We start from the raw sequence: 25,983 nt of genomic DNA, 5'->3' as shown, positions 1-25,983 counted from the left end.
CTTATCTTCCATCTGACATGTATTGCCCTGCTTTGCTTGTGATCTATCTTAATTATGCAACACTTGTTACTCCTACAATTTTTTAGAACTTTCTTTACCTAAAATGAGAAGCAAGAAAGTCACTGCCACTGTTTCAAAATACAAGCAAACTATATAATATTTATAATTTATTATCATTTTATAAAGCTATAGACTTAAATTACCCGCTAAACTCGTATAACTTCCATGCTCCGAAAAACATAAAGAAATAAATTTCTATGATAAAGGAATTTACAAAACTAATCTTAAACTGGGAGACATAAGTAATAGTGGGAAATAAATCGTATCAACGCAAGTACATTTGAATTTATTCACATGCTGAAAACAATTAAAGCAAGACAAAGTGTGATATAAGAATAATAGTACACTCAGGAATAAGTTAATATTGATCATGGAGGCCGTCACTCTCGCTTCTATTCGTTGCTTCTATCACAATACCACTTTCCAGAATTTCATCAACTTTAGCTAGGATATCATCGGGTATGCCAAACCCACTAGATGCTCCCTCTTCACCATTAAGCGGTAAATTTTCTTGACCTCCATCTTTCTTCTGTAGTTCTTTAAGAAGAGTTTTTTTCTTCACGTGATATATCCCACCGAACAAGAAATCTCTGACATCATATACTTTTCCTAGTAGTTTAGCCAATTGTTCGTCCATTTCTGAAGCTTTTAATTCTTTGCCCACTTCCAAGCGGACCAGAGGCTTAATGACTCTTGTTTTTTCCAGCCACTTTGATAGTCTATACGCTCTCGTAGCTACGAACAAGTTTCCCAAATGTAACATCGTCAGATTATTCATCATTTTAATGTTATGTGACAACCAACTGGAAAAAAATAAGAATTGAAGTTTCTATGGAAGAGAAGCAAAAATAAGCATACATACGTCAAGTGATCACCTCGGACCATACTCTTTTGTAACACCTGGAGAAACCGGAGCGTTGTCGATTTCATAAAGCGTCAAATTAGTGTACATATGAATTCGAAACCGGAAAATACATTGGCACGTGGCAGGCGAGGACGAACTAGGCTCCGTGGTGAAAGTCAACACAGTCAGCTATTTGATAATTATATCGTATTTTATTTTAATAATCTAAATATAACAACAGCCGAATAATAATTACAATAACTTATTCGGATTCAAATTCAATATTCAATACAGGATTCAACATCACTTATTGAACATCAAAAACCACCACCCATTCGAAACAGTACGCCTCAGACCTGAGAAGAACGGGCGCAAGAAACTCAGTAGGCTTCTTGTTTTTTCATAAAAATATCTTATATTAAAGTTCAATATTTAATAGCCTGAGAGCGGTTGTTCCATTCCCAATCTGTGGAATCATTAAAAAAGTCATTAATGTTATAGTAACCTTTACCACACAACGTTTCTTTTGAATTTCGTAACACAATTGTTTTGTACATTTTCTGGGATCTTGTGGTAAAAGCATAGACATCGCCCCACAAAAGAATTACTTACTCGACTTAAACGAGCAGTAGGCATTATAAGTTTATGTTTGATCATAGTGTTAATCTTGTAATTATCACAGTTTCTAGCAAATTTGCTACTGTGCTAATGCCTACATATTATATTATTATTAGCCTAAGGCTAGATTCTAGTCATAATAGTACTTTTTATAATAAAAGGAAATAAAAATGTGCATGTATAACATTATCAAAAATATATTGAGATAATGTTTAGTTCTTAAAATTTTTCGCGTAATGATTCTTTAGTACCGATTTAGTAAAATATAAATAAAAAAAAAACTAAAGTATACTAGTCGCGCTGTATCTAGGTCAGTTAACCGTCTAATTTTTTAACCGTATATGCTGCAGAACTATGTCTATTAGCCAATCCTTCAATATGGGGGCATATGATAGAGGAATATGAATGAAAATCCAAAGTAGATATTTACGTTACTAAAGCATTACATAAAGTTATATATTATTGGCTGTGTAAGCCCTGGATTAGCACAAAAAAAAAACAATTTTATTATTTGTTTTATTTTTATCGTTAAAAATTTAAAAAATATATAGGTACTTAATAATTATATATAAAGTATGAAATTGCCGTTTTATTGTAATAGGTACTTCAAATTGACATAGAACCATTGTTTGAGATATTTGAGTGAAACTTTTTTGACATGTTACCTATGTTGTTCTCCTTTTAAAAAGTGTGCAATGTACAACATTAAATTATCGACTTTCAGTTGTTTTTTTTTATTCAGCTTAGACAGGAAAGATGGATACTTCGAAACTTCGAGAGAAGAAGAAGAAAAGACTGAGAGAAGATCTAAGCACAGAAAATATATTCGCTTCCGAGATACACCTAAAAATATATTTTCTGCATATTCTGAAAGAGGTCCTCTATTAATAGCATAAAATATACATGAATATGACAAGCTTGTAACAAGTGAGGAACAAGATTCCTCATAGCGATTGTAAACGCCTTCATTGTCTGAAGCTGGTGGTTGGTCATGAAGAATATCGATGGAAACGCATAAAGCGTTAACAAGAATAAAGTTGCTTGAAATGGTCAGTTTATAAAGTAACCGATAAAAAATTCATAATAACAAACTTATTCACATGTAATTTTTTTGAAAATGTTCGACGGTTTTATTTCACGTCGATTGTTAAACATTGACTTACGTTTTTGTGGATGTGTAGATACGTTGTTTCGCATGTAATATTTTGTTACTTCAAAATGGCTTTTACTTTATATTATTGTAAATTGAAAAAACCACTTTGATCCGTGATTTATTACGACTTTCGTTGTAGTGTTAATCAACAATTAGTATGATCTGTGTTTTAATATGGCCGTAGTCTCAATTATAATTTGTATGATAGACTTCCTTTTACAGTGCACGCAGCGTATACTGAACTAGCAGCTGTAAAGGTAATGAGTGCTGAGATTTGAAAAATTGTTTCTTAATTTGTAACAGATTAGGAATTAGAATGAATCTACCTCAAAATGACTAACAAGATTACTTAGATGTCAGAAAGCTTTGAACCAGATGGATGTGGTATCCATCTGGTTCATCATAATTTATGTGAAGACCGAAGAGATCGAAGAACTAATCCAAGACTTGGATTTAGACTCTTCTAAACCGGCGCGTCTTGACACGTCAAACTAGTATCATGTTAGTTAGTTAGATATGTAAGTGTGAACATAACCGTTGTATCAAAATAGCTATAGCTCTAAAAACGGCCTTACAAATAAACTTTGCATAAACTTTTACCTGAGAATAAACCAATATTATGCAAATAGCTGACTAACGGACGTTTTCAATAACGTATCTCTAGTTACGGATACATAGCTGTCACCGTTTAATGACAAGATCTTATCTATCCATAGTGTCCAATGCTTTATATCGATATGTTATTGAAATGTAAGTAAGCGTAAAAGGATAGATTTGTCTACCTCTAGTAAGTTAAACTAAGGATAGATAGGTTATTGAAAAGGGCCGTATATCGTTTACAACACTGTCAATACTATTTTAATTCTGAAGTTTTCCGAATGTCAGGCAGTCTTGCAAATAAACGCGGGAAACATTATACGGCCGAATAAACTAATTGTAAGCAAAATGTCTATTCGTAAACATTTGGCATTTTCTTGCATTCTTCTCAGGTATAACATTTTGCCAATTTTATTTTTAAGACCGAAAATGTTTAACATTGAAAGTATTTTTCATAAGCGTATTTAATTTTTATTTCCAACATGTATTTAGCGTTCAACCGCATTATTTATCCTTTTTACACAAATACCAGGTATAAAAGATAGCAGGTATGCCAAACTGTTGGCTGTATAATGTTATTTCTAATTATATCTATTAATTAAAAATTTTACTGTAAACTAATTGTATAATACACACCAACTTTACCATAGTAATTATATACTCCGAATAAAGTGTCTTTTATAAGTATAACTCTTGATATTGTTTCCGTAAGGTCAATATTATTAATATGTAGAATATAAACATCATTTGTGAAGGTTATACTTACGAGGAGTGTTTCACCAGGTTGGTATACACTAGGGGTAAGTCGTGCAGGTAGCCACAACCAAAACCCCAGGACAACACGGCGATGATCTGGCCATCAGCGACGAGGGGTGCGCCAGGTACCGCCAGGCATGGCGCCATCACGTCCGTCTCCCGACCAACACCGGCGCACATCATTTTGTCGTCTATTGTGTTCTCGCGCTTCAATAATATACGTTTAGTTTTAGTTGACGCAATAAAAACCAGTGGGAGCTTTGCACAGGATGCCGGCTCGATTATGGGTACCACAACGGCGACTATTTCTGCCGTGAAGCAGTTATGTGTAAGCATTATTGTCTTTCGGTCTGAAGGGCGCCGTAGCTAATGATATTACTGGGCAAATGAGACTTAACATCTTTTTCACATATTTTTGGGTTGTTCATGAATCAGGCGGCAGGCAGGGCGTATCAATTACCACTAGCTGAACGTCCTGCTCGTCTAGTCCTTTATTATCATAAAAAAATACAAGGCTTATCAAACTGACATGTTTAATCAATGGTGAAATTTATGTCGCACAAAAATAAATTGATGAATATTTTGGTAAAAGAAGGCCACATCTCAATAAGTCTCTATATTTCTATATCCTTTTTGGTCTGTTTGTGTTACTTGATTTTCACACCAAATATGAACAGAATTTTATTTTTGGGTATATCTGTAACCAATTCTCACAAAAATTTATGTAGATAATTATATCCAATAATAGCATCCCTAAAGTTTCAAAAATTGTGAATGAAATTTATTTATTTTATTTTATTTATTATAATTTCAATTTTACACTAACATTACAGGATGATCCTAATTCGCTAGTGTAGTTGTCCATAAAAATAAATATATATAATATGTCAAATTAATAGATACAATTTAACAGCTTAGTCATATAGATTATAGGTGCTAGTCACACAATAATAATAAGTAAATATTAATCACACAATTTCAAATGTCAAAACCAGTTGAAATACAATCGAAAGAACTAAATTGTAATAAACACATTATAAAAATAAAAATTTACAAGTCAATATTTTGTCATAATATTTAAATAATTTCTATAATACTAGAGGCCGCCTTTGTGAATTCAGTCAGAGTACATGTGAAGAGATCGACACGTTCTGATACGGCATTAAGAGTGCGCTCGAGTAAGCGGCGCGTCGCGCAGTAGGTTGGTGCGTGCGCCTGGTGTCACCAGCAACCGCGGCTCTGCTCTGTTATCCGGCACGTATAGTCGAAGCTGTTCTAGGGTGGCTGGGTCGTCCTTCTTACCCCGCAATACCGAGAGAAGGTACTTGGCTGCGCAACTTCCCTTCTTGTTTCCAATTTGCTGTATCCCACCATACTCAGGACGAACAAAGTTGGATACAGCAACGGATAGCCAGGATACACCCCATACAACTTCAAATATAAGTACCTTGCAAATAGACATATACCCAGACATCAATACAATCAAATGGATTTTTATGATTTCATCGATTCTCTAGAAAACATGAAATATTTGTATTTGGAACTTTGACGACAACCACGCAACTCACATTATTATTTGTTTGAGCTGAATTTGTCTGCGGATTCTAATTCCGTTTAACACCAAGGTTATCCCGTCCTGATATTAGGGTATCTCTTGTGGGTCATTAGAGACGCCTGTTGTCATTTGGACTATAATCTTCAGTGAATAGCACCATTCATCAAATTCAAATGTCCTATTTACCCAACCAACTGTTTGCCAACTTCAAGACTTGATCTTACAACTCAGGAGGGTTTGCACTTTTAGTATCGAAGTTATACTGACTTTCTTTTGGCTGACTTTTGAAAAAAAGTTAATATGAAATTATATTTTAATTATTGTAGCTTATATAAAGGAATGGTCAAAAATATTGTTCCCTTATTTATTTAGCATTATATAAAAAATCTGTTGATAGTTAAACTTGCTGTAACTTTAATACAGCTACACATAAGTAATTACTTTAGAAATTATTCTTAAAATTGGCTACTTTTTTAGATAGAGGTGAGTTGATGTTCTATAAATCTATATAAAATTGCTTGAATTTTTTGATATGAGTATAAATTGATATTTTCGCTTATTTTTGATATTAGTTTTGGGGTTATTTTAATGATAAGTTTAAGGTAGGTTTTACTAGGATGAATTTTTATCTATTATTATAAACTTAATTGTTACAGAAAATACTCTATAAAAGTAACTATTTTGTAACTTATTAAGATTAACTAAGTAATTTATAAAATAACATTTTTTTCATTTATATTACTGAACACTTTAACTTTTTTATTAAATATTATCTACCAGTTAACGTAACCTATAGCTTATTTAAAATAATGTATAGTTCTTACTAATCGGTAGCTATCGCAATATTTGGTTGGTTTGGAATGAATAAAGGATATTGTTCGTAACATCGGGTCCACTGGCTCGTCGGGGAAATATATCGAGGACCGAGGCAAACATAACTCCTTACCCTGCAGATTATAATATAATTGTTAATAATGTACATAATTACTATTGACTCGAACCCGCGCCATTTCGGGTTCTATCCGACCACTCTTCCAACTGAGCCAACCGTTCGAGTGACGTATGGTTCGTAAATCTTGGTATGTTTTGTTTAACTCTGTGTGAATCCATCCAGCATGCGGGTTCGAGTCCCATATCGTTCATAAATTTTTACAAATTTAAGTTAATTAATTCTAGAAGTTATCACTTTAAAAATAATAATTTGTTAATGTACATATTGGCATCATTATAATAACACACTAGCTAATAATACAACAAGTCAGATCAAATAATGAGATTTAAGCAAATTTTCGTTTCAACAAAGTTGTATATCAAAAATAGGTGTAACTTCTTTAGTGATAGTATCAAAAACCATACTTTTTCTCATTAACATGCAGTACTTGAACGTCCGAGCCTTGCTCAGTTTATTAAGAAGGTACAAAACTTGAAAAAAATGGGAAAGTAATAGGACTGGTCTGATCTGCATTCTTCTGTTTTCCGGATTGCCCGATGTCTTGGTGGCGAAAATTATTTTTGTATTTTAATGTTAGTGAAGCAGTTTCTCATAAAAACACGTATAAAACTAAATTTTTAAAAATTGAAACCTAGCTAGACTGATTAATCGCCCCCGAAATCGCCTGTAAACTAAATTTTATGAAAATCGTTGGGAGCCGTTTCCGAGATTCAGATTAAATACTATACAGGGCGTCCCAAAGTTATGGGACATGAAGGGAAAGTACCTTAAATATCGGAGATAGGGTTTTTTACTGAAAGAATACTTTGTTATTTTTAAAAGTTAGTAATTCTGCATTCAAAGATTTTATAAAAAATTACATGCTTCGTCTGGGACTCAAATCGACTTAAATGTAAATAAAAACACCCCTACTTTTATGATGCCAATCAAAAGAATGGCCAATTACTAATAACTCTTCTTAAGTAACATAGTATTTTAAAAGAGAGGAGCAACGTAAAATGTTAGAGTCAAATTTTAAGAAAGTTATTTCTTGCCGACGACGACGTCCGAAAAGTAGAGATACTATCATTCCATAGATAATAATTACCGACTTCATAATTAAAATACTTTATAGCATAGTTTTTTTTAGTTTAAAAGCGATACGAGAACGTGGGCGAGTTACAAACAGAATTGTGCCAAATCATATCAAGTATTCACCATAAAATGATAAGAAAATCAAAAGGCTGCGGACTCATTAAAAGATTTGCGATTTGCATAAGATAGGAGGGATCACATTTTGAGCATTAAATTAATTCACTAACAAAAAAATACCCACTTAATTGACTACTTTCTCATATCTACATGTCATAAAAGTAGGGGTGTTTTTTTTACATTTAAGTCGGTTCGATTCCCAGACGAGGCAAGTAATTTTTAGAAAATCTTTGAATGCAGAATTACTAACTTTTAAAAATAACATAAGTCTTCTTTCAGTAAAATACCCTATCTACGATATTTAAGGTACTTTCCCTTCATGTCGCATAACTTTGGGACACCTTGTATATTATATACAAGAATTTCTCGTTTAAAGTTATAAGATAATACAATGAAAGGATGGAAATATTCTTTATTATAAACAAATAAAGTTCTAGTATGTTTCAGCCTGAGAATAGGAGAGTAGATAGTGATAATAAAAATTAAAAATAGAGTCGAAAGTATGTGTCGTTTTCTCAGGACTATCAGGACGTCAACCAAAACTTTAAGGTTATGTATAAAAAGTGTTAACTAAACGTTGTAGATTTTTATTATACAAATTTACTATTTGACTTTTTTCCATAGGACTTGCAGTTTTGCCGGAAATCGAGATAAACCGTTTTTTAACTTTAAATACCCCCTCTTTTCCACTTCCCGACCTCAGATCGCCCATAATTTATTTATCTTTCAATTTTGTCATATTCTCTTCCATTTGCAATAGGTTTCATCCCACTATTTTTTTTTCACTTTATCATTTTCGAAGGCTTCAGATAAAGTTTCGCTGTAAAATTGATTGTTTAAAATATAAAAAAAAATTAGTAGAGCCGAATTGAGAGTAAGTTTATTGATTACTTTGTACATCATATCATATTCGTAATTAGAGACTTATTACATAGGAGATATTCTGAGAAAGAAATCTATGATCATAACTAAAAATCTCGACCATAGAATTTCTGTTACCAGAGTAACAAAATCCGTGAGGAACGGCGAGGGAAGCACTGTTTTATTTCCATAAAGATGCTCACAGGTTCGCCCTTGCTATAGCTGTAGTTGGAGATGCAGGCTTCTAAATACTTGAGCACCCTCCATGTTCACCCGACTTAGCTCTCAGTAATTTCTATCAATTTTTTGTTGTTAAGTTGAAGGATTATTTGATGACAGAGTCGAAGATGGCGAAACCGTTGTCACTACAGTACTGGTGTTTTAAGTTTGCAGGCTGGAGAGTTGCATAAAAAAGGAATTTTCAGTTTAGTAAATAGTTGTTATTTGCTAAATGGTGACTAGATCGAAAAATAAAAAAATGATTTAATAAAAGTTACCTGCAACATACTAATTCTCACTTTTTATTGAACACCCGAAGTATCGTTCGCTAGGTGTTTGTTTGTAATAATTTAGTTCCTCGCAAGATTACTATTATAAGTTACCTGTGGGAGGCTCCATTGCGCAGGATGCCAGCTAGATTATGGGTACCAAAACAGCGCCTATTTCTGCCGTGAAGCAGTAATGTGTAAACATTACTGTGTTTCGGAAGGGCGCCGTAGTTAGTGAAATTACTGGGAAAATGAGACTTAACATCATGTATCTCAAGGTGTCGAGCGCAGTTGTTGTGCCGCTCAGAATGTTTGGGTTTTTCAAGAATCTTGAGCGGCACTGCATTGTAATGGGCAGGACGTATCGACAATTGCCATCAGCTGAACGTCCTGCTCGTCTCGTCCCTTATTGTCATAAAAAACAAAGCTTACCTTCAGGTGTACTTCGACCTAGGACAATAAAGTTTAGCGTCTCTAGTAAGTACCTAATAATCCCTTCAATCATCACCATTCTGCAGGCCCATTCTTTACGGGGCGCCATGTCTATTTTTATATTATGTAATTAGATTTAATTTGGAATCTATCATCAACATTCAAATCAAATCAAAAACACTTTATTCATTTACTTTATGAATGTACTGCTACTTGGTAAAGGGTTGAGCTAATGAAAAGAAGTAGCAAGAAACTCATTGCAACTCTCATGATTTACATCATCATCGTTTTACAAATCATTTCAATTACAATATAATATGTAAAGTGATGCAACAAACATACATATAAGAGCGCGAATATTCACAATTGGATTCGGTGATGGAATAAAATCAAAGTTACAAAAAAAATTGGCCTAACAAATAATCTTGGTATACCTGAGAACTAACCAAGAATATACGAAATGTTGGCTATTTCGCTTATAACACTGTCAATATAATCATAATTGTGATGTTTTCCAAATGTCAATCAGCCTTGCAAATAAACGCGGGAAACGTGATACGTGATCATAGGCAAAATTTCTATTTGAAAACATTTTTCATTTTCTCGGTTTGTGCTCAGGTATAACTCTGTGCCAAATTTATTTGTAAGGCTGAATATGATTTGGCAGTATATGAAGCTTATTCAACTGAATAAATCGAAAGCTCATAAAGCCCATCTATAAACAAACTCATTTACTTTGTAGGTGAGTTCTGTGTACAACACATGTAAATATTTGGATGTGAAGCTTTGACTCTACAAAGCGGGCTCTATCCGGCCGAAAGCCAATATCAATCGAACCTGTATAAATCAAAATCCATTCAAATCCAAATACGTAGAACCGTTCATTACACCTCTGTAGTGCAATATTGGGTCTGTTTTATTACTACCTGCGAAAATTATTTTCCAACAGTAACTCGTTACGATACATAATGTTTATATATTCCTGCACACCTGTCTCATTTACGTCTCTCAAAATTCGACATATACTAATACTGTTTTCTCAAACATGCTTGGAAATTTGAGCATTATTTTGACAAACATCTTCGAGATAGATTGAAATTGCTGTATTAGCAAAATCCATACCTGTCGTTGTTTAGCGGCCAAATAAAGTAACTACATAGTAATTCTGTCGTGTAATTTAAAAATCGAACGATCTTTTACTCCGATACATAGTAATCAAGGAGGTAACTTAACAAAGATTTTATTTATAATTTCGAAACGGCTTGCAAATATAAAGCTGTTTATTAAAAAAACATGTGAACACTTTAACGCGGGAAAAATAATTGTTGTTCGTCATTGATTTCGTAACCTGTGCTGAGTGTGATGACCTTGCTTTAACGCCACCTTAAATTCAAGAGGTGGCAAGAGACGTTTAGTCTTAATTTCCGCGCATTATTTGAGAAGAGAAGAGGTGGCAAGAGACGTTTAGTCTTGATTTCCGCGCATTATTTGAGAAGAGTACTAACAGCCTCGACCACAACTAGGCATTGATGGAACTACCACGGCTTCGTCTCGGCCCACATTTCCACGTTTGTCCATCAACGCCTCTTTTGCTGGCCGCTGCTGTAATGTAGGTGCAATTATCTAGAATTATGGTAATCTTCATTACCATTATTTGTAGAATAGAAAATGCATAAGTATTTACCACGTTCATAGAAATACCAGTCTAAATATAACTAATACGTCATCGTATAGATGCATTGAAAAAACATATTAATTACTAAATAAATAGATCGTTCCGAAGTTTGAATATTGGAATTTAATAAATAATCTTGGCTGGCTTATTTAGGATCGCGATTGAATACAGGAGTCAGTCGTTTCTCAACCTTATTTCATCGTAACACCCTGATAAGTTTGGATTACTGGATGATGCTTCACCAACATGATCCCTCCAATCCTTAGAAACAAGACTTGCAATTAAAAAGCTTAAGCTTTTGTTTTTGATTTTATATAAACTCGATTTTCAGATTAGATTGAAACCGTTTGAATTGTTAAACCGCCAAATAAAGCAATAAATACATAAATTATGAAGGATCTTCATTAATTAATACAATTTTTACTTAAATCAGCCATGCCATTGCAATATGGTTCTTTACATCATTTGTTTGCAAACAAATTAAAGAAATTATAAAATAATAATAAATTATCAGGCATTTTGAGAAACTCACTATAGCCTGTATAAAAGCAAAAATGTAAAAATGTTTGTAATTTTATTTAAATTTCGAATTTATTCTTAATCTGTATGTATCTCGATTCGTGTCAATATATGTAACTGTAATTACATACAGAAGGAAGAAACTAATGATATATTCACAGCACATGCTCGTGCCTATATACCAGCCGTATTGACCAGCCATTGTCCCCTTTGCTCATATTTAAGGAAAGGCGACAAATGTCAGCGATAGCCATAAACTATACCTTATCTGGGTATGATCAAGATTCATTACATAACCATCGTATGAACTTTCTAAGGCTATATTATTTCTACCATATGACTTTAATGTGTAAGTAATTAATCATGTATAACTCTTCTAATGGGCCCTCCATGCTAATTAGAATTTGAATTAAGTAATATTACCGTAAAATCGCATCGGCCCCAACCAGTAACAAAAACCTTGGTTTGTTTTTCCAGTAGAACATCAATTCTTGCCAACGATATTGGTTTAACTGCTGATCTGTAATTTATGTTAAGCAATGTTATTTTTTTACAAGTTTTTAGATATTTTTTTTGTATGGTAAGGCCCTGGTTTAGCCGAAATAGTGTATCTCTATCAAGCAAGACTAGCTATTGCTATTTATTATATTTTAATATTCAAAGACATCTATTTCGATAAGCCAAGTAGGCAATATTGAGTGAAACGTCTAATTGCTAATGTTCTAGACAAATTAATAATAAATATGTAACAAATTTTCTATATAATAATAACTAGAACTATATTATAATTTCAATAAATATCAAGTATTCCTACAATTGTATTTCTACTCCTGGGTACATATTCAATCCGCTTTTACAGCTTGTATTATAATCGGCTCAAAGTTTTACTGACGGACCACAGCATTCGTATTTATCATTCACTACTCTATCAACAAATCGGGCTTTACGGGCGTTACTTGTGTGTTTCCAATTTCAATTTGTATCTGAATCCATTCATGTGGATAGAAAAACAACGGTTTGCTGAAAAATATTTTATACCTGAAGCAAAGTACTGGAACATTCCACTTCTTTTGTAGCGCATATCAGAGATTTATTACATTTCCAATTCGTTTATTGTATTTCTATATTCTCTTTATATTCATGCACAAGTATTTATTTATTAATTTTGTCGATAATCAAATACCAATTACCAGTGGGAGGCTCCTTTGCACAGGATACTGGCCAGATTATGGGTACCACATCGGCACCTATTTCTGCCGTGAAGCAGTTATGTGTAAGCATTACCGTGTTTCGGTCTGAAGGGTGCCGTAGCTAGTGAAATTACTGGGCAAATAAGACTTGACAACTTATGTCTCAAGGTGACGAGCGCAGTTACAGTGCCGCTCAGCATTATTGGGTTTTTCAATAATCCTGAGCGGCACTGCGTTGTAACGGGCAGGGCGTATCAATTAAAATCACCTGAACGTCCTGATTGTCTCGTCCCTTATTTTTATAAAAAAACCACAACAGACCATTACGTTACATCATTTCTTGTTTTACTCCAGTGAACGCATTGTTTTATATGCGTTCACTGTTTTACTAACATTAAACGAAATCTATGAACGACTCCTAATTTAAAGTAATTTTATTAATTATCCAAAATTTCAACCCGCGTCGAAGTGGGCACGTGACGTCAGGCCCAGGCATATAAACCAGGCCAAACAAAAGTACCTACTGTTAGTATATAGTATACTGGACGGTGACATCACATATTCATTAATTATTTTGCTCTGTACCTATTCTACCTCTCGGTGACTATACCTCTACTAGGGATGACATTGGAAAATGGTTGAGTTTTCTATTACACTAACCTTATAACAAGATCTTCGAATATCCTAACCAATGCAAGATCCGATTTCAAGGTGAAGGGGTCGAAATCCTGGGGTATGATCACCAAAAGGACTGTCAACAGCATTGTACCACGATCTGAGTAGTTCTCTCCAACCACCATACCGAGCTCGTTTATGGGCACCCTAACGTTACAAAATAACATTTCAGTATTCCAACATCCATCCGCGGACACGGCGGACTACAGTTAATCCAGCTTAACTCGTACCAATAATGGAGGATGCACTTTGCACTTACGGAACAGCCATAACGCTTCAAAAGATACATCGAGTAAATCTTAATATTTGACTGTTGTTGAAATATTTGAATTTTCACAGAGGCCACGCTACTCCGTGCGATAATATAAATATTAAAAAGTGTTTACACAAAAGTTTCAACTTTTAACATAATATATAGTTATTTAAGTTAATTTAAATATTTAATATTCTGTGATATATTCAGAAGTTGGTGCCAATTTAACCGTGTAAATTACTGCATTAAATTAAATTAAAACGAACGGAGTCATTAAATTGTCTTTGTCAAAACCACTTTGAACTGTGTGTTCAAAGTGGTTTTAATTACTATGCAAATATAGTCTCTGGTACCTATTGCTTTTCTGGACTTTATTGAATGTGCTACCTACTTACTGCAAAGTATGCTACTGGGTTAAATCTATAATATTTATACTAACTACTTGATTATTATTACCAAATACTATATATTTCTTTCTTCTTTTCTCTGACTTTCTATATATTTCTAAATATTTGAATCTAAATTATGCAGTAAGACGTACAATTTCGACTAAGTACTTAAATAACCTAAGGGTTATTTAAGTACTTAGTCGAAATTGTCTAAGATAAGTCTTAGACGGCTTCTGTGTTTTAACACGAGTTTTAACTTGTTTATTCGACTTTTAACTGTGCAATGATAATGTATTTCTGATAATGCCAGCAAAATATCTGCGGTCTCAAAGTATCAAGAAATTCAGGTGCATCAACGTGCTTGATTGTAAAGCTCCGTGTTATGGTTCCATGCAGCATCAGATTCTATTCGAGGTTGATGGGCATGGGTTCCACTTTAATGGCCCCTTACTTACCTTAGCCACCCCTTACCTTATCTTGCCCTTCCTTCCACTTTGATATACATATGTGTGTCTATTATGACATAAATGAAGAAATCTATATTCATGTATGTAATATGTCACCTATGCAAGGGATGGGCCACGGTGACGGCTGTGTTGCTGGTGAGTAAGGTAGCCGTGAGGAAATGGACGTAGTTCCTCCGGATGCTGGCCAAGTAAGGGTGTTCCCGTATCGTCACGCGAGTGCCTTTGAAGATCTGAAATACACTTCTTTTCGGTAATAAATGATTGAACGACATAATGGCGTGCCTGATGTTAAAATGTGATATGTGCCAACATGGCTCGTGGTTCGCTACATATAAATAATGATGTTGAACGAAAACCCAGCCAAAAACTCGCTCTTTTGTTTCCGGTAGGTCTTATAACTGTAGCGCCCGCGTCTGAACAGAGATGGAACCTTTTTTTAATGCCAATACGGGACGAGAGGAGCAGGACGTTCCACTGAAGGTAATTGATACGCCCTGCCCATTACAATGTAGTGCCGCTCAAGATTCTTGAAAAACCCAAAAAACTCTGATGCGCACTACAATTGCACTCGTCTCCATGAGACATAAGATGTATAGTCTCAGTTGCGCGGTAATTTCAATAGCTACGGCGCCCTTCATACCGAAACACAATAATGCCTACACATTACTACTTCACGGCAGAAATAGGCGCCATTGTGGTACCAATAATCTAGCCAGCATCCTGTACAAAGGAGCCTCCCACTGTTAGTAATATTGTCATAATAACGTTGCGTGACAGCAACAGCCATCTTGCAAACGGTTGACTGGAAAAACTTTGATTGGAGATTTATGAAGTGTATTTTTTTTATTTATTAATAAAAAACAAATTTTAAACTGCGGTTTCAAAGCAATAAAAACCACTGAGGTTTGTACAATTGCTAAATTAAGTCTACACCAACAGAGTTAAATTAATAAAAGAAAAATAGTTCACCATCGTTAGAAACTTAGCTATATATTATAATTTTACAAATAAAAGTAAAGTACTTGATACAATTAATAATTAAGCACGATAAGTTGACCGGTGGTCAGTCAAGTCTTAAAAAGTATTTTTTTAAATTCTGTTTTAAATTTGTCTCAGTCAATGAGTCGGTCAAGTCACGTGGCAGTTTATTAATCAGTCTAGGTACTATGTAAGCTGTTGTTATTTCACCGAACGCATTGGATGCCCGAGGCATGTGCAGCCGGCTTAGACTAACAGCGCGCGTATACACGGGGTTATCTATGGCTGTTTTTATTGTTTATTAAAATAATTTTCTTTTAGTATTGAATATTCAATTTGCTTAAATATTGACAACACTTGACAATGCTTAAATAGCCCGCTTTCGTTACCCTGAAATTTACGTTGAATTTGATTTGATACTATTTTTTTAAGAATTTGAATTTTATTTATTTTGTCAAGGTACGAATTGTAAGTACGACCGTAACTGCTGAGTCCATACTGAACGTACGATTCGGCTAACGCGTTATAGAGCATTATATTGACTTTATAGGGTATGCGATTTTTAAGAATTGAGATACTTGCAAGGAATTGTCTAAGTTTGTTGCATACATAGTCCACGTGATTACTCCATTTAAATTTATCATCTATTATTAACAAAGATAATATGTGTGAGATCTAACTATTTCCAAGGGCGTGCATTTCCATGTTCGTGAACTATTATGATTTTGATTGGTAATTTTTTAATAAAGGATGTTTTTACCAATAAGAGCTTAGTTTTATTTGGATTAAGAACAAGACACCATGATCATGACCCACATCATGACACCACCGGGTAAGGTTATTGAGGTCCTGTTTTATAAAATCACAAGCTTTTACTGGATCTTTGTCCGCGATTGTGAGACATTTATCATATCCTTCCCTGAGATATGTGCGAGGGAAACGATGGCTGGTCCAGGCGTCATGCCCGTGAACGGGTGATGCTTGTGGTGCCTAGTCTGTCCTGTCTTCTTTTATATTGATAATAATAATATATCATTTCAAGTTACAGTTCAAATATGTAGTTGCTTGTATAATACTTTTATATTATGTTAACAGAGTAAACGAATTGATACATCTAATGTACTCGTTACTGTTTTTAAATTTTTTTGTGATAAATCAGATCTTTTTCTTTATTTAAACTTACACAACCAAGTCAAAATTATAACGTTTGAGAAGTTTTGGGGCAGCACATATAAAATATAATGCAAATTGCTGAATCTGTAAATAGATATTTAAAAGAGTGGCAATGAGTTACTTGCCACTTCTTCTCATTATAGATCTACTTTTCCGAAGCGGTGGTAAAATCTTTGACGTGTCATTTTGACCTGAGTGAATGACGATATTTCTTTCTTTCTTTCTTATGTCTTACTAATAAGTTTCTGGATCTTTAAATGCTGTACCAAAAAGTAGCATTTTATTTAATTCATCAAGAACAGTTCATGAATAATAACTAATGTGACTACTGCGTATAGTACCTACCGTTCAGAACTATTTGTTTATAAACAAACAAATTGTTGGAGCTTTCATTCATTTCCCTTGAAAATTTGAAAATTTTATGCGATTTTTTTTATCGAAAAGCGTTATCGTGAAAATTCACACAAATGAAGGTATTTTGAAACATAAAATATTTGAAATTTTAATAAAAGGCTAACAATGTGGTTTATTTTAATTATTTATTAAAAATAATTAATGTTTATGAAAATCATTGAAGTTTGTATATGTTAAACTTCATCTTGTGTTAAACTAGCTTTAACCCGCGTGGTTTTTCAATTAAAAAGTAGCCTCTCTCCAGGCTCTAGACTATCGAAATGATTTCTTCACAAACAGCTCACCGCCGCTCTAATATGAATTTGCTAGATTGTTGTGAAGAAATTTTAAAAATTGCATGAATTAATTTGAGTTAATACGAACTATCCACGGTTACCGCAACGATACGCAATTAACTGCAATTTTTGTTAAAGTCCGCCTATATCTTAAATTTGAATTTGGAATATACTTCACCATAACACTTCATAAATGCGTAAGTAATATTTTCAAATGATAAGAACATCTCTTGGTATTGTATTGTTTCAAACCTTTTTAAATAATATTAATTAGAATCATGTGTTAATTGATGCAAGAAAAATACTCAAGCGTCCGATAAATCCTATCTTCTTCTTGGTGTACAAGAATGCAGCAGTGATCAGTGGGCATCAGATGTATTGAACGATAGGATTCATGTAACTATTTGTTGTTCTCATAAGTTTAAGGATTTAGCCTGAAATATATCACAGAATGTTCACAGAATTTTCTATGATTTATCTTAGGCTTTCGATTGTTTTCAACATAGAAGTGCTGGTCAAGAATCTGAGTCATTTAGCATTTAGTCATTTAGCATTTTTTTCAGATGTCGATATAAATCCCCTGAACCTCCACTGAGGATGGAGCTGCCGCTAGGATCTATTCTAGGACCATTTTATTACAAAAATATTTTTATGACCTGCCTGAAAATAAACTCGTTAAATAATATTAAAAGGTACAAACGATTTTCGGTATACCTCTAAATTTACAACTTCGTAACACGTAACGCATTTCAAAAGACTCAAACCGTAAGGTAAAGCAATTCTTATTAATTGCGAAATTATTTATCGTCAAATTGTCGGATAATTAAGGTATACCTACTCGATGCTTATTCATTTTTTTATGAGAATCTTTGATTTCAGTTCCGATTTTTGCACCTTACAATGACCCTGAGGTAATTGAGCATGAAAACCTAGTCGTCAGTAGCAGGGAGGCAGGAAGACGGCGAAAAGATTAAGTTGCCACCAAGCTCCGACAAGAAGAAAAAATGAACCTGAATTATTAAGATTCTCATTGAGTAAAATTAATTAAGATGCAATAGTTTTTGTTTTAAGTCTTACAAGTCTCTACCCAAAAATACAATGTAAGTAGGTATTTACTATGATGACACTTTACAAGGTTCTTCAGGGCTTATCCGTCTCGGTAACGTTTTCATTACCAACTATTATCATGTAAACTTTTTATGTTTTAAGTACCTAAATTATGTAATAATAAAATATAACGCAGTGTGTCCGTCACATATATTATTCCCCATTAGTTACAGAGCGCAGTTAACAGAATGATCTATCTTGTACACGTCGTCATTGTTTTTCTCTTCTGTGACTCTGTTGTCTTAATATTCATATTTAAACGTGAAATATTTATAGTACATATTTCATGTTCTAAAATTAATATATATGATTTTCTCATCATGGACATGGCTATAATCTTTTTAAGGGTATTATACTTTACAATTACCAGTGGGTGGCTCCTTTGCACAGGGTGCCGGCTAAATTATGGGTACCTATCACAACGGCGCCTATTTCTGCCGTGAAGTAGTAGTGTGTAAGCATAATTGTGTTTCAGTGTGAAGGGCGCCGTAGCTAGTGAAATTTAAGTTATAAAAATGTAAATTATTTAAAAAACCACAAGAGTTATTGATACATATATAGGTAAAGCCTAAACCTACCTAATGAGCGCCATATGCTAACATTATGAAAATAATTATTATTATGTATATTAATTTTAAAATTAACAACATGAAACAGAGGTCAGGAGTCAGGACTGCAGGATCATCCATTCACCACAAGCACCGCAAGGCCGCGAGTATGATGCATGGCCAACCATCACATCCCTCGAACATGTAAAACATGGAAAGAGAACAATCCGCCTCACGACCGACGCGGACGCCGCTATTATCAAATTTAATTAAGAACTCAAAGAAAATAAAAAGAAATAATGTGTATTCACATATTATTATGAAATACTCACTAAATACCTCTACTTACAATAATTAAAGTTGAGAATTTTGTTCAAATTCGTAATAAAAATATATTTTTTATGTGAAAATAATCGGCAGCTCTTCTAATAAAGCCTTTAAGATCTAAAACAACGCCATAATATTTTTAATTTGTTTTTGTTAATTTTGCGGACCATTTTAATTAAAATTAGTCCGGTTCTATAATATAGACAAAGTAGGTTATTTTACATAGTATGCAAATTGATGTTTAAAATTTGTATTGCAATGTAATTTTCTACTAAAATAATAAAACATTTCTACTAACTTTTCTGTTTAACATTGGTATGTCACCAACTTCTGGATAGCCGGAGGTGCTAAATAAATTGCTGAAACCAACCCGTTCTTCTGATTGATTCGTAACCAATGTATTCAAGGCATTCTCTGTACACGAAACTAAAATCATACACTCTTCATTAACTCCTGAATTATATGCATTTAGATCTTTAAACCAATGTAATTTAGAATCTTCTTTTTCTAATTGGAATACGTGATGAAATGAGCAGGTGTGTCTGTAGTTAAGGGCATTCTGCTCAAAACATAGTCACATCTTGCCTTTTATCGCGAGACTTTCATTCATATTTGCACCATGCAAGTCTCACCCAAGGCACCCTTAACTGCTATGGTATTTCCGGCAGAAAACGGTGTGCTGTCAATACTGCCCGAATCAACACGGCACTAACAGCTGTTAGTGATGCTGCTAATTAATGGAAATATACCATTACAAGAATATTAGAAGTACCACATTGACGGTGAGCCTTGGGAATTTGTAAATTGGGAACAACGATGTGGTATCAATTACGTTTACATTATTTATAAAACATGCGTGCTTTATATAAGTCGCTTGGATGAAAACACGAATGTGTTTTAGCATTACTACTAATAAAAAGTATTGTTGTACGCGGAAAGCAGGCAAATCTGTCAATGTAATTCCGACCGAATTTTCACCGAGTGCCTGCGAGTTAGTGGTAAAGTAAAAGATGATGTTTCAAGCCACTTATTTAAGCTCGCTTTATAATTTAGATTATAATTGTGTGTTGTTGAACATTTACAAAGATTCAATTGTCTGTTGACGCCAGGGTATATACAATAATGAATAATAAATGCTACCTACTTGTTTTAAATATTTGTTTGTATTTCATGTGCTACCCTTTCAATCTGAATCCGAAGAAACTTCCCACGAAGATATAACTTATAGAAAAAGGGGTCACAGTTAGGGACTACGCGCACTTATTCAGCTCTTTTCAGCTTTTGTCCATAGAAACATCAATTTTGTATGGAGACGTGTACGCGTCGATTCAGCTTTCCGAGTCCATTCTGCTTTCGCGGCAAACCAGCATAAAATGAGGATAAATGTGTTTTTTTATGCGAATGCTATAGAGAGCGTTCGGCGCTGTTCCACCGCGTACAGCGCTGTTCGCCGTCGAATGCGGCGGAACAGCTCTTTACAGGGATGGTTCGCGACTCCTTGTCTACAAGTTGCGACCTGTATTGTTCCTGCATTGATTTGACGTAATCATTATGCACGCAAAGATTAAAGAGTGCAGACGTGATTTAAAGTTATTATTCTCATTCTTACGACGCCGTACGCGGCTGATAGAAGCAGAGCTGTATAAGTGTGACCAAAATCGTTCAGTGAAACGCGAATGGAGCTGAATAAGTGCGCGTCGTCCCTTAAACGTAGCCAGTTAGATATAAATACTCTTATTAAACTTCTCTTACAGCAGTATGAGTAGTCGTTTAAACACTACTTGTGTTTTGTCATTGGCTTTGTTAAATACATAAGTACAATATTAACATCTACTGTATTCCATATACCGTAACGGTACCAAACTTATATTAGGTTTGTACATACCAAGAAGTATCAGAAACAAGAGTAAAGTTGACTCTCTATTGACTATCATCATTAAAATGTCTACAATTATATATTATTATTATTAAAATCTAGAGAGCCATGAAGTATAGTATATAGGTTCCCATAAAAAGTTTTTAACGTTACCACTTAGGTACTTATGGTCTAAGTTAACAAAAAACTTTATTTAATTTAAATAATTTGAACAATTTGTTTTATGTTTTTAAAGTGATAACCCTCACTTCTAGGATTAATACACAAATAAAATTTGAAAAACAAAATTTTATGAACGATGCGGGATTCGAACGAACGAACTCCGGCGTTCCGTGCCGGTGCTCTAAACCACTGAGCTAACCGTTCGATTACCGCCTCGTTATAAAATTCTGTTTGCTTTGTTCAACTCTCAGGTTGTGGCTTCGTCTACAGGATCTACTTTACAGCTGTTGATAACCTGCTCAACCCCAATATTTGCATATTAGGAAATTGACTTGAGATGTCGCTCTTGTAAATCTAAACAATTTGTTATGTTTTTAAAGTGATAACCCTCACTTCTAGGATTAATACACAAATAAAATTTGAAAAACAAAATTTTATGAACGAATTAAATAATTTGATTTACTTTTCAGAACTAGTATTGTACTATTATGTGAGTGAACTTACCGTGGTTGCGAGTTAAAGTGGATTCAGAAAGGGAAACCATTGACGAATAAATTTTATTTATTTTTATTTCTTGTGATTTCAGATCAAAATCTGTCTAGTCGTTTCGTGTCGCTGAAGACGTAGGGGAGGTACGTACAAAATGACATATACGGACAAAATGACACAGGCATCATATTTCAAATTCTGACGTTTCTAGTCCGCCATAGATAACTCCATCACGTGACTCTAGCCGGAAATACGAACCTCTCAAAACGTGAACTCGCGCCAGTCTTTCGTTTGGGTGTTATGGCCGACGATAAACATTGGTAAGTTACGAGTTTTTATTTAATACAGGGATTTTTGTGTATTAATGTTATGTTTTTCATAATATTATCTTGTGTTTACATTTATTACATCCCTTAAGTAATTATTGTTGCCTTCTAATAGTTTTTTCCGTAAATAATAATCATTTTGCATTTATTGTTGAATTTTTATTTTTTATAACGTTTTATGGACAAAATGACATACATATGTAACGGACAAAATGACATAAGTATGTCGTTTTGTCCATAAGAACTCAATGAGTTAATTGTAGGTACTCAATATCTGTTTCTCGTTAATCAGCTGTTAATTTCTTTACAGATAATGCCGCGTAATTATAAGCGGACGACTGATCGTCAATCCTGGAGTGAGGAATCAATGCGTAAAGCTACGGAAGCAGTTCGCAGTAACAAAATGAGCTGGCTTTTAGCGTCGAAGACATTTGGAGTACCACAAGCAACTCTAAGAAGACATGCTTTGGATAGTAACAAAACTTTGGAGTCCTCTGCAAAGGGTCTAGGATGTTGGAAAGCTACTTTTCCACCTGATGTGGAAAGAAAATTAGTTGAGCATTTGAAATTACTTGAATCTCGTTTGTTTGGACTGACGCGAACGTCTGTTCAAGAATTAGCTTTTGAGTTGGCTGAAAATAACGGTTTTGCACACAAATTTAACCCGCAAAAACAAAAAGCTGGACAAGAATGGTTTTTGAGACGAAATAAAGATATTTCTTTACGCAAACCAGAAGCTACTTCAACTGCTCGTGCTCAGGCTTTTAATCGGCCTCAAGTCAATAAGTTTTTTGAGATTTACGGACATCTACTGGAATCTGAGAACATTGGGCCACACAGAATTTATAATGCTGACGAATCAAGCCTGTCTACTGTACAAAAACCCCAGAAGATATTGGCTACTACTGGTAGGAAGCAAGTTGGCGTAATAACTAGCGCAGAACGTGGAACTAACACCACTGTTGTCTGTTGTGTTAGTGCAATTGGTACCTTTGTTCCGACGATGATGATATTTTCTAGGAAAAATATGAAAAATGAATTGGTCGATGAAGCACCTCCTGGTACTTTAGGTGTAGCTCAACCATCAGGATGGATGACAACGGATTTATTTCTGAAATGGCTCAAACACTTTCAAAGTTTTGTTAAATCATCGATTGACGATAAAGTTATATTGATTGTCGACGGGCATGCAAGCCACAAAGGGCTTGAAACTTTAAAATATGCCAAACAAAACGGCATTATTATTCTGTGTCTACCTCCACATTGCACTCATCGTCTGCAGCCTTTGGATGTCTCATTTTTTGCGCCTTTGAAGCTATATTTCAACCAAGAGACATCCAAATGACTTAAACAACACCCAGGACGTGTTGTTACACAGTTTCAAATTGCTGGCCTGTTCAAAGAAGCTTATGGTAAGGCAGCTACAGTGCAAAATGGTTGTAACGGATTCAAAAGCACTGGGATTTGGCCTCTAAACCCTGAAATATTTCCCGATTATATGTACGAACCTGCAGAGACTACAAACATACCACTGGAAGACATCTCCAATATGCAATATCATCAGCAAATAGGCCCTATTCCAGTTCCCATAGCAGGACCCTCCACACAACAGCTAGACGATTTAATGTCACTTCCCGGAACGAACGATCTCCAAGCTTCTGAAACTTAGCAACAAATAATCCGCGCCGTAACACCTGACAATAATGACACAACAGGTCAAACAACCGACTCTACTGAACCAGCAGACAATTCAACAGCAAACACTAGTCAAGACCTTATTTTACCTGCTGCAAATCAAAATCGCCCATCTATTGGTAATGAAAAACATCCCTCATCCTATACGTTAGCAGTGCCTATTGAAGTTATATCTCCTGTCCCAAAAGGACATTACGTAAGTGGCCAAGGCAAACGTAAGCGAAAGAAACAGCAAACCTCTTTAGTTTTGACTTCAACTCCAAATATGAAAGAAATTAAGGCAAAAAATGAGCCTAAAGCTCCTTCAGAGAAGAAGAGACGAATGGTTACCAAAACCATATTCCAAGAAGACAGCGAAGAAGAAAATTTGCCAAACTACGCTCAAGATGACGAAGAGGATTGCGCATGTATTTATTGCAACGATCTTTATTAGCGATCAAAACCTGGAGAAGACTGGTTGCGGTGTTTAAAATGTTCACATTGGGCCCACGCTTCTTGCGCGAATGTTTCTAAACAAACCAAGCGGTTCATTATGAGCTTTGTCTTTAATTTTATAACTTTTGCCGCGTATATAATTTAGTCCGTATGTGGTATGCCATTTTGTCCATAGCATATGGACAAAATGGATTTCGTTGATGTCAGTTAAATTTAAAATTATTATTTTTTCTAGTTTGTTTATCTTTTAAGTATCTTTTATAATTCAAAGATATGAAACCTAAGATTAGTGGTGTGCAATGTGAATGCGCTGTGATTTACCATTAAAGAGTTATGACCCAAAACCTAAACTATATGTCATTTTGTACGTACCTCCCCTAGATATAATTAAATTAAATTCACATTTATTAAATTAGGTCCAAACTGACACCTATCAATGTCAAAAGCTAATACATTTTACAATTTACCACTTTGAAAAAGCTGTATTGAGAGGAAGTAGCGACAAACTCATTGTCACTCTTAAATTGAGAATTGTTTTTTTTTATTGCAATAATAAAAATGGTACAAACAAATTATGTTACCTCTTATATAATATATATGCTTTACTCGATTTCTTGTTAATATTCATGCAAAATAGTTTAGTCAAGTTACAATTAAATCTATTCAGTAGTTTTGCGTTTTACCCGCATCTACATACAGGCGAACAGACAGACAAAAATTATAATGCTTGCTTGAATTCGGTATTATTTGCAGAACACACAGAACGTATTATATAAATAAAAAAAACGCGTTTAAAAAAACTAAAAACACGCTATTTATTGAAATTTTATTGACATATGTATAAGCACGCTTTAAAAATATATTTTTTTTTCTCATTTAAACTATTATATTCATCAAAATTTTTGACACTATTCTTAATTTAAATTTATTTTTACTTCCGTTTTCTATAAAATGTACTTGGGTTACTATGGTTTTTAGTTTTTTTTTAACTATTATTTGTTGTCTGCTTTTTAGTTTGGTTTATTTATAATAGCTTGTTGTAAAATTTTAAAGTATTATTTGTTCTAATCTACTATTAATTCTGTGACAACTATAAGCACAGTAGACACTTGTAACAGTACGGAAACTACCTACAAACTTTCGAAATGCTACACTCACACAACATGCACTTTGAAGAGGCCCCTAAGCGGTTTTCGCGGTCAATACGAGTCGAGACTCGAGTGTCACGTTCTTATTTGTTTCCGCGATCTTTATAAAAATTTCAGCGTATTGCGTGGTATAAAACGTGGTAACTCATCAAAACTCCAGTGTTAGTTTTTAAACTATAAAGTAGTTTAGTATATAATAATGATTTATTGTTATATTATTATTATAATTAGTAGGTATCCGAATTATAAGTCCGTGAGATCGATTATAATAAATTCGTGAACACTATTCGCAATTTACACTAAGATGGCGGCTGCAATATTTATTATAATTTATTTATGAGTGTAGTTTAATAGT

General features: G+C 34.1%; 1 protein-coding gene across 1 annotated transcript; it reads right to left on the bottom strand.

Annotated features, from left to right (window-relative positions):
- Positions 1 to 325: 325 nt before the first annotated feature.
- Positions 326 to 21,398, bottom strand: LOC126978536 (trypsin epsilon-like). The gene is made up of 7 exons (XM_050827464.1): positions 21,383 to 21,398; positions 19,796 to 19,923; positions 14,772 to 14,905; positions 12,125 to 12,221; positions 6,408 to 6,530; positions 4,039 to 4,235; positions 326 to 863 (listed from the first exon to the last, which is right to left on the bottom strand). Exons 2-7 carry the CDS (start codon positions 19,808 to 19,810, stop codon positions 419 to 421), a joined length of 1,011 nt encoding a protein of 336 aa, XP_050683421.1. The 5' UTR covers positions 19,811 to 19,923; positions 21,383 to 21,398; the 3' UTR covers positions 326 to 418.
- Positions 21,399 to 25,983: the final 4,585 nt, after the last annotated feature.

Source organism: Leptidea sinapis, chromosome Z (genome assembly GCF_905404315.1).
Source record: "Leptidea sinapis chromosome Z, ilLepSina1.1, whole genome shotgun sequence".
Taxonomy (NCBI): domain Eukaryota; kingdom Metazoa; phylum Arthropoda; class Insecta; order Lepidoptera; family Pieridae; genus Leptidea; species Leptidea sinapis.
The sequence above is the reverse complement of the archived record's forward strand: the minus strand, read 5'-3'. Positions and strand labels throughout refer to the sequence as shown.